The sequence below is a fragment of the Lampetra fluviatilis genome, chromosome 7, assembly GCF_964198595.1.
Source record: "Lampetra fluviatilis chromosome 7, kcLamFluv1.1, whole genome shotgun sequence".
NCBI classification, from domain to species: Eukaryota; Metazoa; Chordata; class Hyperoartia; order Petromyzontiformes; family Petromyzontidae; genus Lampetra; species Lampetra fluviatilis.
The window spans coordinates 13611786-13627362 of record NC_136281.1 but is presented as its reverse complement, the minus strand read 5'-3'; the positions used below and the strand labels follow the sequence as shown (position 1 = coordinate 13627362).

Sequence of the window (15577 nt, the reverse complement as noted above, 5' to 3'; positions counted from 1 at the left end):
AGTTAGTGATAGAGCTAGGGTCTGGTTAGCTAGTTAGTGATAGAGCTAGGGTCTGGTTGGCTAGTTAATGATAGAGCTAGGGTCTGGTTAGCTAGTTAGTGATAGAGCTAGGGTCTGGTTGGCTAGTTAGTGATAGAGCTAGGGTCTGATTAGCTAGTTAGTGGTAGAGCTAAGGTCTGGTTAGCTAGTTAGTGATAGAGCTAGGGTCTGGTTGGCTAGTTAGTGATAGAGCTAGGGTCTGGTTAGCTAGTTAGTGATAGAGCTAGGGTCTGGTTAGCTAGTTAGTGATAGAGCTAGGGTCTGGTTAGCTAGTTAGTGATAGAGCTAAGGTCTGGTTAGCTAGTTAGTGATAGAGCTAGGGTCTGGTTAGCTAGTTAGTGATAGAGCTAGGGTCTGGTTAGCTAGTTAGTGATATAGATAGGGTCTGGTTAGCTAGTTAGTGATATAGCTAGGGTCTGGTTGGCTAGTTAGTGATAGAGCTAGGGTCTGGTTGGCTAGTTAGTGATAGAGCTAGGGTCTGGTTAGCTAGTTAGTGATCGAGCTAGGGTCTGGTTGGCTAGTTAGTGATAGAGCTAGGGTCTGGTTGGCTAGTTAGTGATAGAGCTAGGGTCTGGTTGGCTAGTTAGTGATAGAGCTAGGATCTGGTTGGCTAGTTAGTGATAGAGCTAGGGTCTGGTTGGCTAGTTAGTGATAGAGCTAGGATCTGGTTGGCTAGTTAGTGATAGAGCTAGGGTCTGGTTAGCTAGTTATGGATAGAGCTAGGGTCTGGTTAGCTAGTTAGTGATAGAGCTAGGGTCTGGTTGGCTAGTTAGTGATAGAGCTAGGGTCTGGTTAGCTAGTTAGTGATAGAGCTAGAGTCTGGTTAGCTAGTTAGTGATAGAGCTAGGGTCTGGTTGGCTAGTTAGTGATAGAGCTAGGGTCTGGTTGGCTAGTTAGTGATAGAGCTAGGGTCTGGTTGGCTAGTTAATGATAGAGCTAGGGTCTCGTTAGCTAGTTAGTGATAGAGCTAGGGTCTGGTTGGCTAGTTAGTGATAGAGCTAGGGTCTGGTTGGCTAGTTAATGATAGAGCTAGGGTCTCGTTAGCTAGTTAGTGATAGAGCTAGGGTCTGGTTGGCTAGTTAGTGATAGAGCTAGGGTCTGGTTGGCTAGTTAATGATAGAGCTAGGGTCTCGTTAGCTAGTTAGTAATAGAGCTAGGGTCTGGTTGGCTAGTTAGTGATAGAGCTAGGGTCTGGTTGGCTAGAATAGGACGGGGCTATGTGTGCTAGGCCCGTATGTTCCATCCTCTTCAAGTTTGTCCCTCCACCTCCCCTTCGCCAAATTTACTATTTGTAATTTATTGGTTTAAATGTTCGATTTTGGTGCCCGCGGTACCCTACGAGCTTGACCTGTTCGACCAAAAAAACTACCTCGTAGATCAGCGAACGCGTGCAATGAAACGCTCGCATAGTCCTGCAATTAGTCCACGACTTCTAGCTTTTAATTCAAAAGTTCCACTTCGTTAATCGACATGACGCGCACGTAGAGAACATTCCCGGTTACACAAAAACAACAACAACACACCTGTCGACACTCGCATTTCGCATACGGGTGGCTCTCCTCCACGATTCGTTGCAAGGCAAAAAAAAAAGAGACAGAACGGACCTCACGGCATCGAAGCGTACAGACAGGGATGGTGGAAATGGCCCGTGAGCGACCCATGCCCGAGCAAAGACGAAGTTCGGCTGTTGCCGGGCGCCACTCGTGCCAGCTGACATCTGAGCGGTTGGGATTCTCAGGTCCGCAATGCCCTTCCTCGCAAAAAAAAACATACATTTCTCGCGACGCGTGCGTCAAGTTTGATTTCATGCGCTGCGCAAGGGACCGTTGCCCGAAACGTGGACTCTTATCTTCAAGGAATTTATAAAGCGCCTCAAACAGCGTTAAACGAGATGGTGGAGATGATGTGAGTGTGATGGTGGAGATGACGTGAGTGTGATGGTGGAGATGATGTGATTGTGATGGTGGAGATGATGTGAGTGTGATGGTGGAGATGACGTGAGTGAGATGGTGGAGATGACGTGAATGAAATAGATGAGAGGAAGCAATGGGCGATGCTGCGCGAATTCGATGAAAGCGAAACTGATTGACGGTAAATGACAGATGAATGGATTGAATGAATGGGGACGAAGGGGTCGTGTGTTGCTGACGGACGTGGTGAGCGTTACTTACGCACCAAATTGCGCGCATGTTGTACGCTAAAATGCATTCTCGTCGCTCTTGACGCGGTGTTAAAACGAATAATTCAGGAAATCGCTGGAGGAGCAGTGGAGGAGGGCGGATTGGGGCAGAGAGTGGGGGGGGGGGCTTAGTGAATCGTCCCACCGCTAGTTATTTGAGATGTGTGTTGAACTTCTTTCGCACCGCACGTAGCCAACCGTGCCAATTGGAGGCGCGAGATGCCGCACAGATGAATGCACAAGGGTGACTCGGCTACTCCGCACTTGGTATCAGGACGCCTGCATCCCGTACAGGCCGCTTCATGCAAACATCCACGCACGTACGAGCGTGTCCCATAGCGGTTAGCTTCCGTTACGAAAGCATTGCAATTAGGCGGCAGTTTTCGAGCCACACGGTTGAAGTGTCACCAACAACATCTACAACAACAAATCGCTTGGCTCTCCCGGTGTGTGTCTGTGTTGTTATCGCAAAAAAAAAATATTTGCTGCTGCAAAAGCGCACTTAACAAACAAAACTCATCACATTCGTCCATAACACTGTGGCCTTAGAAGTAACAAAAAAAGATTTCATAGATGACATTTAGGCCAATGGCCCTTCTTTCTAATAGATATTTTTTAAAAGCATTCTGATATGAATGTGCAATGGAGGGCCATTTCCCGAAACATCACCAATTACTCATCTTTCCTTTCAACGCAAATACACATGGGGGGGGGGGGGAGATAACATCACACAACCATGAAAACCCAGGGTCGTCAACATCTTCCTGCCGCGCCAGTTGTTCCATCAATCCCTTTCCGACGAACGCGCGCCAATTCTATTCTCGCGTATGGCAGCACTGCGTTCGGGAGCTAAACACCAATGTCCAAGAGGTCTGCTCGCCAAAGACGAGCGGGCTTCAGGAGAGAGAGAGAGACACTTCGCGTAGTTTTGCTGCTCCTCCTCCATTGAAGGAGCGCAGACTACAATACGCTACTGCTACTTGGCCCATGGGTTTGGGTTTGTACGGCCACGATTCAGCACTGTGGCTCGAAGACGTGACACGGGTGGGGTGACGGTAGCCCCATCGCTCGTGGTGGCACCCACCTGTTTACACGTTTTCGCGTCAACCAAAGACACAGGCGATGCCGTCGTCTCGACGAAATTTACGTCGTTCTTCCGCAGGCGTTGGCTGAGCTACGCGTTTTCTCCTCATCGCGACGAGCGGACCGGTTCGCACTCAACAACGCACGTGCGTGGACCCGTGCGAGCGAGATGTCCTCCATCCCCCCTTATCCCGACACACGAGCCACCGACCTCTGTGAGTCGCGAGCCCTCCATCACCGAGCGCGCATACAACACAATACGCACGGTTCGAGATTCGTTAGTCGCGAGGGCAGCTGACTGAGAAGGCAGTGTTCATGTCGTTGGGTGGCACCGTTTGTGACCACTTAAAGACCACGATGCAAGTGCGGCAAGTTGAGTGATTGGGGGGGGGGAGAGGTCGTCTGCCGGCAATGCGTCTACAGAGAACAACTGTGGAGACGCGAGCCTAAGCCCGTGAAAACGTGGCCTGTTGCTTCAAAGTTGAGTCTCATAAACAGTGACTGCTGTAACCACAGCACGAACCAAACTACGATGGGGCAGTCACGCGGCCTCTCTCTGTGAGTTGATCGGATGTCGCCATCCCAGCTTCGCCACGAGGTGAGAGAGCGATTAAAGATTTATCCAGATTTGGGCAACTTTATTTCTATTAGTTTCACACAATAGCAGTTCATGGCATGATATGTGTTGCTTTGTTTGATCCTTAATGTGCTAAATATTAAACGTAACATGTATGTCCTACGCTGAGTTGTACGTGTAAATATGTTGGCGAAAATCAAACAAACATCGACGATCAAACACAGCGACACACATCGTTACAATAGCAGATGCCGGTGACAATTGCCGGTGACGGTTGCCCCGAAGTTGCCGTCGTGCACCCACGTGACGACGGGATGAACCCCGAGGCGACAACACTTTAAAAACTGGACTTGATGATTGGAGAATAAAATTGATCAAATACCGCGCTTGCCTTTAAAAAACAGAAACATCTGTTGTTCTTTGCGATGTACAGCACACGTTTGTTAGTTAAAACAAAAGATACAGCGATGTTTTACAGCTCTAAACACGTGGCATTTTGTCGACGCCTTCTGGGACAGGGGCTGACCCAAGGCGGGGGTCGGGGGGTGGGTAGAGGAGGGGGGGGCACATAGGGGGTGGGGGGGCATAGGGGGGGTGGGGGGGCATAGGGGGGTGGGGGGCATAGGGGGTTGGGGGGGCATAGGGGGGTGGGGTGGGGGGGCATAGGGGGGTGGGGTGGGGGGGCATAGGGGGGTGGGGGGCATCGGGGGTGGGGGGCATAGGGGGGTGGGGGGGCATAGGGGGGTGGGGTGGGCATAGGGGGGATGGGGTGAGGGGGTATAGGTGATAAGGGGGGCATAGGGGAGGGGGGGCATAGTGGGGTGGTACAAATCCGCGTCTTATTTTGCCCGCAAGGAAGTGCCACAGGTGTCGTCCGTGATCGCTCCGGCGAATACTCGCGCCAACCGGTGACCACGGCGGGCAGCGGTGGGTGTTGGGAGAGGGCAAAGTTCACCACGGGGCGCCATTTCTCCCACGTGTCTCCTCACTTGTTAAAGGTTAATACGCTTGTGAGACGTTAATGAAATGCTTCAGTAATTTTCTTCAAGCCAAAAAAGGTCTACCTCGCTTTTCGTCATCACAAAAAAGTACGTACGTTGGCACAATTGATTTTTTTAAACCTTCAAATATCCGGATTTACGTTATTTTAAGTCGTGTCCTTGCGCAACGCAAAATGCCTTCGTGCAAAATTTATTCCGAGCGTTTGCGCGTCACTGTACTCGTAGTGATAGCTCAGCTATCACGATAACAGCTTAAGGAATACAAACACTTGGGTGGTTACAGATCGATACGCGAATACTCGCAACGCTTTCTCTATACAGCTGAAATTTGGACCCTCGCTCATAAATTACTACTACAATGAATTGTAAGCTTTAAAAAGTTTAAGAAAACTTCTTGCTCAGGCAGGCATGATGTGCAATGCTTTATCTCCTTCTGACAGCCCTGATCCAGTGGTGGAAATTCCACATTCCTGTGTCAGGGGATGAGTAATATCCATTGGGCAACACTGGATAATTTGGGACTGTTGAACTATGGATCACAACATAGAAAGGCACAATTTCCCGAACAGTGCAGATATCGCTCGCTCTCCAAATACATTTATAATAAAGTATACGGTGCTTCACCCACCTACTGCTCGATGAAGGCCTCCCAATACCATGTCAGCAGTGAGTGGTGCTTGACCATACTTCACCACGCTGGTCAGTGCAGGATGGTTAAGGATGGGAGTCACACAGGTGCAGATATCGCTCAGATTGCCAGATTCAGAGCGCAATGCACTCATCAATGTGCCACCGCTCCCTCCCGCTTGTAATAATACTCTCGGTAAAATTGACTTTAAAAAGACATTGGCCACAGGCGGAACGAAGTTCCAGAGTGTACAGACTTTTGCAGCATCCGGCGTACAAACGGGTTACCCGGTTATTAAGAAAACACACGTTATCAACTGGCAGTGAACCGTATAAATCCGGCAGTCTACTGGTGGAATAGTGAATGAGAAGATGCACAGGTGGACTGGAAGTTCAACCTTTGCATTCAGTCAGTTACAAAAGGTCAGCTCAGAAATGTCCACAGTGAAGGAAGGTTTAACGAAGGGCTCGGCCCAGATAAACGAACTAGTGGTTCAGTGGAGCTTCAAGTAACCGCGCAACTTTAATGTGTAAAAAGTTAGAAAAGGCAGTTTCGTAAAACTAGAGGAATTGTGTGTCCTACGCTGGCGTTTTAAATAAAGCGTAAGCAAGGCTTGGGAAATACAAAGTAGCAGAGCAAACCGCGACACCAGCGCAACAACGGCGATCCTTCATCTCTGCTGCTTGCTCGCGACCTCCTCTTCCACGTCGTTCCCAGTCCGTACCAAGTCCTGCTCCTCCACCACGAGCAGGCTGTAATCGTCCACCGCCACCTCCTCCACGGACGCCCCTCGGCTCGGCACGGGAGGCTTCGCAGCCTCGGTGCCGCCGGGCTGCCCGCCGGCGCCGCCCGCCGGCGCCTCTCCCTTCACGAAGGCCGGCTCCGTGTAGCGGTCGAGGTCCAGGGGCGGCGGTGGCGGCCGCGAAGCTTTCGCCGCCGCCGCCGGGCGGCGCGACGCGTCCCGCTCCTCCGCGTCGCGCGCGTCGCTGTGCACCAGCGCCGCCACCACGGTGCGCGTGACCACGCCGCCGCCGCCGCAAGCGACGGGGAAACATGCCGACTGGGACGCCGCGCCGTCGCAAACGTCGCCCGGGTCGGCCGGGAAGGCGTCGGCCGGCGGCTTTCCGGCGCCGCCCACCGCTGCTCCCCTCGCCTTGGCTCCGGCCTCCGACTTGGGCGCCGGCGCTCCGCCTGCCGCGCCGTCGGCCGCGTCGCCTCTTCCCCCTCCCGCCGCCGCTGCTGCCGCTGCCTTCCTGGGCGCGCGCACCGGCTTATCGTCGGGCTCGCGCGCGGGCAGCGTGGCGGCGTCGTGCCACCCCGGCGTGCCACCCTCCGCCCCGCCGTCGGCGCCCAGGGACTCCGAGGGCTCCATGTTGGCGTAGAGGACGTCCTCCTTGGCGCCCGGCTGGGGCAGGCCCTCGAGGAGGCCCTCGAGGGAGAGGCGCAGCGAGGAGAAGTCGGGCCGCTCGCCGGGCTCCGTCAGCCAGCAGCTCCACATGATGGAGTACCTGCGCGGGGGGGGCAGTGGACCCGCTCACTATGTTGTTTTGCACGGCCCCCCGCGTTGTCATTGTTCGGATCGGTGTCCGACGCACTGCGGTAGGCCTCGCTGCGCTCAGCTGTGTGCACTGCGGCGTGGAGTGGCACTGCGGCTGTGCCGTTTGTGACTGAGGTCGCGGTGTTTGTGACGGAGCGAGGTGGTGGTTGTGTTGGTGGAGTGTGTAAGGTGGTTGGTGGTGGTGAGGTGGTGGTGGTGGTTGGTGGTGGTGTGAGTGAGTGAGGCGGTGGTGGTTGTGTTGGTAGTGCGAGTGAGGTGGTGGTTATGTTGGTGGAGTGAGTAAGGTGGTTGGTGGTGGTGGTGGTGAGAGTGAGGTGGTGGTGGTTGTGTTGGTAGTGCGAGTGAGGCGGTGGTGGTGGTTGTTGTTGGTGTTTGAGAATGAGGCCGCGTTGGCGTTGGCGTTGGCGGTGGCGGTGGTTGGTGGTGCGACGCTCTGTGGCTCACAGCTCGTTGAGGCAGGACGCCGGCTGCTTGAGGCGGTTCCCGGCCAGCAGGTACTCGTACATCTCGTGGTTCTGGATGCCGGGGTACGGCATCTTCCCCCACGTGACGATCTCCCACATGGTCACGCCGAACGCCCACTGGCCACGACACGCAGGGGACACCGCGCGTCGAGTGAGCCGTTGCTGAGCGTGTAAGGGTCCCTCTTTGTCGATCCACTGCTGGACGAGGGCGCGAAGTGGGTCGCGGGAGGTTTTTTTGTCTTCACACACTTCACCACACTGGTCAGTGCAGGCTGGTGGAGGCGTTTGGGGGGGGGGGGGCGCTAGACGTTGGAGTACTGTACCGTACATTAATTGAGTTTTCTGACACTGCTCTCTGCTATACGATGCCGAGTCGTTATTTTTGTAGAGGTTTAAGGCGACGTGAGGAAGGTACGTTTAGCGCTCGCACGTGCCCGGCCGCCTTTGTCTTCCGAGTGCCATTGTTTGCACACCGTACTAGAGCAGAGCCAGCAAAGTGGACATTTTTATAGCAACCAAATACTCCTAAACTCATGTTGATTTTAAATGCGGAGGGAAAAACCGGAGGACCTGGAGAAAAATCCACGCTACCACGGGGAGAGAGACACCGCAAAACTCCAAATATACAACAGGCCTCGGGGTCGGGATCGATACCCACGACCTCCTGTGTACCAGGCGAGGTAGTTAACTTATCGCCACTGCGGTGGCGCCTTCCACCACGCACCACGTCACTCTTGGAGGTGTAGAGGCGGTCGGCCATGCTCTCGATGGCGATCCACTTGACGGGCATCTTGGAGATCTGGCCCTGCCGGTAGTAGTCGCCGCTGTAGATCTTCTTGGAGAGGCCAAAGTCGGCGACGCACACGGTCATGTCCTCATGCAGCCTGCAGGGAGGGGAGGGAGGGAGAGGGGGCACACGCGCACGCACGCACCCACCCACGGGACATCATTGTTTACGTTCAGTTCCATCCGTTATATTTTCTACCACCTTGTTTTTTAATTGTTCGTCTCGTATGTTCGTCTCGTCCGCATTGCCCAGTCTCCTATCGTCTTGTCTCGCGTGCTCAGTCTCATTCGTATTGTCTGTCGCTTGATCCTCAATGCGCATGGCGAGCAACTGATTCTTACGCTTCAGTGCCACTCATCGCTGAGTCGAATAGTCGGCTGCAATCGATGCATCGTGAAGTGCCGACTCTGCGCCAGTGGCCAGGAGGAGGCCCCAATCCCCGATTTCCCCCTCAACCACCCCACCCCCCACCCACCCACCCGTGCCTTCCCAGTGTTGGCAAAACTTAGCAAATGTTGTCGTCACTCGATCGTGCAACGTTTCAAGTCTTCCCCTAGCGACAACATTTTGTCGGAGCAATTGGCGTCGTGCGGAACTGCGCCACTCAGAACGTCCCTCGGTGACCATGAACGGTTTAAACGTCAATCGTGCAAGCCAGCGTTCACTGCAGGACATCTATTTCATTTAAGGATGAGTTTTCTCCGTGCAGTAATTTCTCCGATGGTCCGTTCCCTTCGTCGTTGTCATTTTATTTATTTATTCATTTGCTTATTTGTTTATTTATTTTATTTGCTTTGCCACTTTGGTCACCCAGGTCACTCTTGCAAATGAGACTCATCCCGGTCCCTTGAATTTCCACCGAATGAAAAACTAAATAAGCTCGACTTAAAATCGAGTGACTTTCTAGGACTACGACATTGCTGTGAGAGCGAGTCCAGATGCGTATCAAAGATCCTGTATCGGTTCACTCGGTGGCTACGAGATGTTAAACACCTCGCCTGGTATGCAGGAGGTCGTCGGTTCGATCCCGACCCCGATGCCTGTATATTTAGAGATTGCATTTGCTCCAAGTGGTCGCGTGGAGTTTTCTCCGGAATCTCCGATTTTTATCCTCCACATTTAGAAACATGCAATTCGGGGATTTGGCTGCTATAAATTTCTTCATGGTAAGCCACTGCATTGGGTTATCATTCGTGGGTGGCCAGGTCACTTCTGAACAAGACCTATATAGCTTAGTGGGCCTCACCTGGTAAAATATAAATGTTAAAATAGAATTAATGCTCGGTGATTGGTCGAGAGACACTTCTGATGACTTCAGAAGGCCCATCGGGCGATGTGAAGATAATCGTTTTTGTTGGCGAATTTCACTCTCGACAACACTCACATGCAGTTTCGTGCGGCGAGGTCGCGGTGGATGAAGTGTCGGCTGGAGAGGTACTCCATCCCGTGCGCCACGTCCACCATGAAGCGCACCAGCATCTGCATAGGCACGTACTGCAAGACAAAGATCCCCCGTGTAGCCTTAACACGCTGTTGGGGCAAGTGCGGTTCGCGAGCACCGCTGAAGGCCGGCACGGCACACGAAGTGGGCGGATGGCCAGCACCACGCCCCGGCCGCCTTTGTCTCCCCAGCGGTGGTGCTAACACGCCGCGCCTTGTATTAATTTGAGGCTGACTTAATGTAGGGGAGGCCCAGGACCGCTTCAGTTAACCGCTTCACTTACCCTGTAAACACAAGTAGTCACGTCCATGCGCGCACATCAAAGATCAAAGATCCCCCGTATAGCCTTAACAGACTGTAGGGGCAAGTGCTGTTAGCGAGCACCTATGAAGGCCGGCACGGCACACGAGGGGGTGGGTGGCCAACACCACTCCCGGCCGCCTTTGTCTCCCCAGTGCGCGCAAATAGACACTTGTACAAACACAACATCCTCCGCATATCCATACACATTGCTCCACCACTGGAGCTATGCACTTGTAAATCTAGATTGAAAACTGATTCCTTTACAACTGCTTTTTGTGTTTCGTTCGTTGTCCTTCCCCCCTGCACCTCCAAGTAGCACGGTGCGAAAGAAGTTCAACATACACACATAATACGTATGCACATACACTGAGCGGGCTTGCTTATTGAATCTTCACTGGAATGGCCGAAGTGCGGCAGCTGCTGAGAAGTGGACGCGAATGGTTCCGTTTATTTTTCCCCGGGGGGGGGGGGGGGGGCAGCCTCGCCGTGCCTCAGGGGTGTTCCCCTTCAAGGAGAGCGCCGGAGCGTCGTGAAGTTCGTGTCAATCCCATTAACTAGTACTGGGCTCCACGCGGGATAAGTAGGCCTAAGCACCCGGAGGAAGCCCACCACGTGGACGAGGCGATACCGCTGAAAGGTGTGGACAGACGAGCTTCGCGATCCCATCGTCCTCAGAGCCCCAGGTTGGCCCGTCATCCCTACAGGGTCAATGCAGTTTGGTGCCACCTTGTGACGCGTCAACAAGTTGGTCGTTCTGAATGACAGAGTGTGCGGCTGCTGCCACTGGTGCCCGACCGCCGCGTCGTGGGGCTGTCTCATGCAATGTAGCAGAACCCTCCTGAATGATAACAACATACTACATTTTCTCTTTTCCCCATTCCTATAGCGCAAGGCTATCATGAAGGTGCATTATTTCCCAGATGAGTATAGTCTACGAGTGCTGCTGATAGTGCTGCTAGTGGTGCTGCTAGTGCTGCTGCTAGTGCTGCTAGTGCTGCAAGGGTGACCGGAGCTGGCCGAGTCGTACCACGGGGATTTCCCCGATGCGTGAGCGCAGCAGGTAGCTGTGCAGGTCCCCGTGCCGCATGAACGGCAGCACCACCATGGGCCGCGGGAGCCTCCGCTGCTCGTCCACTGACATGCACACCCCTGCACAAAGACACACACACACAGGTCCTCCGTGTAGCCTTAAAAGACTGTTGAAGGCCGGCACGGCACACGAGGGGGATGGGTAGCCAACACCACGCTCCGGCCGCCTTTGTCTCCACATGGGCGATGTTTATACAGCGCACCAGGTACTCATTTGAGGCTGAGTCGAACTAGGGGAGGCCTGGGACCGGTTCTGATAATAATCGATACTGGTGTTGGCCGTGAGTGAGAATCGAACTCGGGTCGCCAGGTTCGTAGCGCAGTGCGCTAACCGCTACACTGCCGCTCCCCCACACCCCTGCCTGAAACAACACACACGCACATGTGCACAGCGACAGGATCAGCATTAATTTAGTCATCAGCAGCAGCAGCAGCAACAGCCACGGCCACTCCACTGCTTGACGAAGGCCTCCCCGAGCAGGTGCCTTCGCTCGCGATCCCGCGATGTAACTCACGATCCATCCAGCACCTGCACGCAAATTGACTTCAGCGGACAGCGCACGGCTGACGACGTTTCCGACGTCGTGTGTGGCGCGACAACGTCTGCACATTATCCCACGATCGGATTCTCCGACTCTCGAGCTGCACTCGACGGAACGGCTTCGATCGACGACGCGTCATCTTCAAAACCCTCTCCAGGGTGGGTGGGGTGGGGGGGGAGAGGCTCTCACATGGGAGTTCAAACTCGCCCGAAAAATCTGACGGCACCTCAAGTGGCATCTTTTGCCGTCCGCGACGATGCTCCAGGAGGCTCGCCCAAGGTCACTTGACGCGACTCGATGCCACGGAATTTCCAATATCTGGGAGCGTTGCTCCGGTTCCCACGGCCGGGCTGAAACGCAAAACTTTCGTTCTGCGTGGGGCCGTCCACGCTCTGCGCTCTACGGCTCTCCGGCGTGTCTCCAGATTGAGCGGCGCGTTGTTCAGTCGCGACGAAGAATGCTCCCAGGCCGTGCGGCGAAACGTCGGACGTCGTGCCGAACAACACGGCAAGCTAAACTGAAACTAAACTATTCTTATTTTTTTATTTAAAGCTTTCGTGACTGCAGGGATTCATATTCTTGGTTCTTTCGGTAAAGTCACGTAGAAGGGAAATAATAAAATAATATAAATATAAAACAATAAAAATTCTCACGACGTTTCGACTGCAACACAAGCAATCATCATCAGGTGTGAAATACACAGACTTATTTTACCAGGTAATGCCCACTGAGCTACGTTGCTCTTTTTCAGAAGCGACCTGGCCACAAGTTATAGCCCAACGAAGTGGCTTATCGTGTGCAAATTTATATCAGCCAAATACTCATTGCGCACGTTTCTAAATTTGGAGGGGAAAACCGGAGGACCTGGAGAAAAATCCACGCGACCACGGGGAGAACATGCAAACTCCAAATATACAACAGGCATCAGGGTCGGGATCGAACCCATGGCCTCCTCTTCTTGGTTCTTTCGGTAAAGTCACGTAGAAGTAATAAAAATAAAACATAATACAATAATTCTAGATTTTAAGCTTTCGTGACTGCAAGGATTCATATTCTTAGGTTTTACCCACGTGACTTTACCGAAAAAACCTAAGAATAATAAAATAATTCTCACGACGTTTCGACCACAACACAAGCAGCCGTCCTCAGGTGAAAACCAGGTCTGTCGAGGCGACAGCGTCTGGCCTCCTGTAAACTAGGCTAGGTTGTTAACATCTCGCAACCCGAAAACTCATTGGTGGGTGCAATGATTTCTCCCTGCAACGGAAACGGCATCACCGTGCCACGTGTGCCCCCTTGGCCACCACTGAACCCACAGCCGGCCTCGGCATCTGAACTGGATCTTCATTTTCTCTCTCCGCTCTGACTTGGACAGTACATCAGAAGAGTGTCCACGCACACACGCACGCAGAGAATCACCGGGGAGCCGCTGATGGACGACGCTTGACACCGTTGCCCTGCACCGTTTGCTATGCTGGGAACATCGCAAAACCTGCGCAGCAGCCAACAATGCATCCCGGGGGGTGGTGGAGGGGGTGCGGTGGGGGGGGGTGGGGACCATAGTTGGCTACGTACAGTACGAAAGAAGTCCAACACACACACAAGTCACACGCGGGAGAGGCTGGTGGAGGAGGAGCGACTCACCCAGGAGACGGATGACGTTGGGATGATCGAATTCCATCATCCGCACGGCCTCGCTCAGGAAGTCGTCCATGTCCCCGCGGAAGCAGATGTCCACTGGCGACACGCACGCACGCAGGAGGGGTCAGCGGTACACGCGTTAACACGTGTGCGTACGCAACAGCAGCGGCCGCCGTTCGACGGTGACGTCACCGCGGTGCCTGTGCCAGGCTAGGTACACTTTGAGGGCATGCGAAGTGTCACAAGAGTGCTGCTAGGTCACGCAACAGACCCGGGTGTTATGGGCTCATTGACTACCTTGAGATATTTTCTTATCCTGTTTTATGGTTATAGAGCGCCTTAGCTCAAGGCGCTTAGCGTAGTTTAAAAAGCTGTAACTAGAAAATGGAGTGATTTAGATGGCAGGGGGCAGTGCAAAGGCCGAGGAACGAGAGACCGCAGCAGAGGGCACACAGGGGTCACGGAAGGGCAAGGGAGGGGCCAGACAGAGTGAAGGGGCGAGAAGGGCGGGGAAAGCAATGGGCAATGGAGAAGAAGTGACGCTTTGAGAGAGATGTCACACATGTACGCACACATGCACAGTTATACACACAGACACCCACACGCGCACTTGGAGACAGTAGCACACACGAAGGTTTATATACGCACACACGAGTGTACACACGCACGCCTGTGCACTCGTACACACACCCGTACATAAAACAAACATGTGCACGCTCACACATGGATACAAAGAAGACACAGACGAAGATCCCCCGATGTAGTCTTAACAGACCGTTGGGGCAAGTGCTGTAAGCGAGCACCTATGAGACATACACACACGTGGAGACACACACACACACGGAGACGCGCACAGGAGCACGACAACATCGCACGCAAAAAACATCCAAGAGGTCGGCCAAAGCCCCATCGTTAAGCGCCATCAATCACGATCGCGAACCTTCTCCACACAAACACCCGTCGCAGACAAACCCAGAGCCGTGTCGGGCCCAGACGGCTTCCAGATGTGAGCTGACCGGTCAGCCACACGCGAGAGGGCCTCCCCCCCCTCCCCCCCCCACCAAATTTGGTGGCGCATTCTACAAGAGGTCCGATGAGCAACGCGTCGGCACCGGCGATCTCGGTTCGGGAAGTTCGACAGCGGCCGGACGTACATTCCAGGCGCCGTCGGAGGTGTTGGGCAATCGTTCGTCTCGTCGTGGAGTTGTATTCTGCTTCGAGCGCAATGAGCAACAGACGCGGCCAGGCGGCCCCGGTGGTCGAGAGCGAGCGCCTCGCGATCGGAAGGTCGCGAGTTCACATCCTGGTCGGGAGTTGGTTCGGCATGATCATCCCTCCGCCCGTTTAAAAAGTGAGTACTGCTTTGTGGGGAAGTCAACAGTGGTTGTCCTGTGGATAGACTCGCCCCCCCGCCGCCCCCTGCCACAAAAAGGAACTTGGAATTGCCACCATTGGCTCGGGGGCTCTCAAAAGGAAACGAGCATCGCCTCGATGCTCGTTGAGCAGACGATCACTTTTTAGTTGAACTTTTGACTTTGAGTAGGAATACGATAAAAAAAAAACGACTCGCACTCAAACAAACTAGCAACGTGAGTTGCAGGCCACGCGGCGAGATGATTCGTTGGGGAAAGAGCGCGCGCACGCAGAACAAAGCCTCACTCTTCATGGTCTTCACCGCCACCTTCACTTCCGTGTCCCCGTGTTTCTTGAGCTTCCCCTCGATGACGGATCCAAATTCACCTGTGGGGGTGGACAGGAGTGGAGAGGAGAGACAGCAGAGACAGGAGCGACGTTCGACACCCAACTCGTGTTCCTACCCACATTTTAAGCTGCGGAGTTGTAGGCCGGTGAGGCTAGGTCGCGGATATGTAACGACGGGTCGATTCATCGATTAAACTCGTTTCTTGCGCACGCAATGCACTCACCGTGGTGGTAATCAGTAATTGCGTGGCTGAGGGGCTCCAGACAGCAGATGGGCACCAGTGACTTAATGCTAAATTTGAGCAGGAAACCACTTTGACTCGAACTAAACTATGAAGCTAAACAATTTTTTTTATTTTACCAGGTAAAGTCCACTGAGCTAGATATCTCTTTTTCAGAAGTGAGTTATCCACAAGTGAGAGCCCAATGGAGTGGCTTAGCAAGCGCAAATTTACAGCAGGCAAATACTGTAAACATATGACCACGGGGAGAGAGAGACACACACACTCCAAATATACAGGAGGCATCAGGGTCGGGATCGAAC

The 15577-nt window shown here is 53.5% G+C and overlaps 1 protein-coding gene across 1 annotated transcript in view; it reads right to left on the bottom strand.

Annotated features, from left to right (window-relative positions):
• Positions 1–1457: 1457 nt before the first annotated feature.
• The window catches only part of LOC144933605 (tyrosine-protein kinase receptor UFO-like), a 71686-nt gene continuing 57566 nt past the window's right edge, over positions 1458–15577 (bottom strand). Inside the window, exons 13-19 of the mRNA XM_078858584.1 lie at positions 14992–15072; positions 13336–13428; positions 11088–11209; positions 9701–9810; positions 8254–8413; positions 7510–7646; positions 1458–7015 (exon numbers count right to left, since the gene is read on the bottom strand). Of these exons, the coding sequence (XP_078714710.1) occupies positions 6178–7015; positions 7510–7646; positions 8254–8413; positions 9701–9810; positions 11088–11209; positions 13336–13428; positions 14992–15072 (1541 nt within the window). The 3' untranslated portion in view covers positions 1458–6177. The remainder of the gene's footprint in view (positions 7016–7509; positions 7647–8253; positions 8414–9700; positions 9811–11087; positions 11210–13335; positions 13429–14991; positions 15073–15577) is intronic.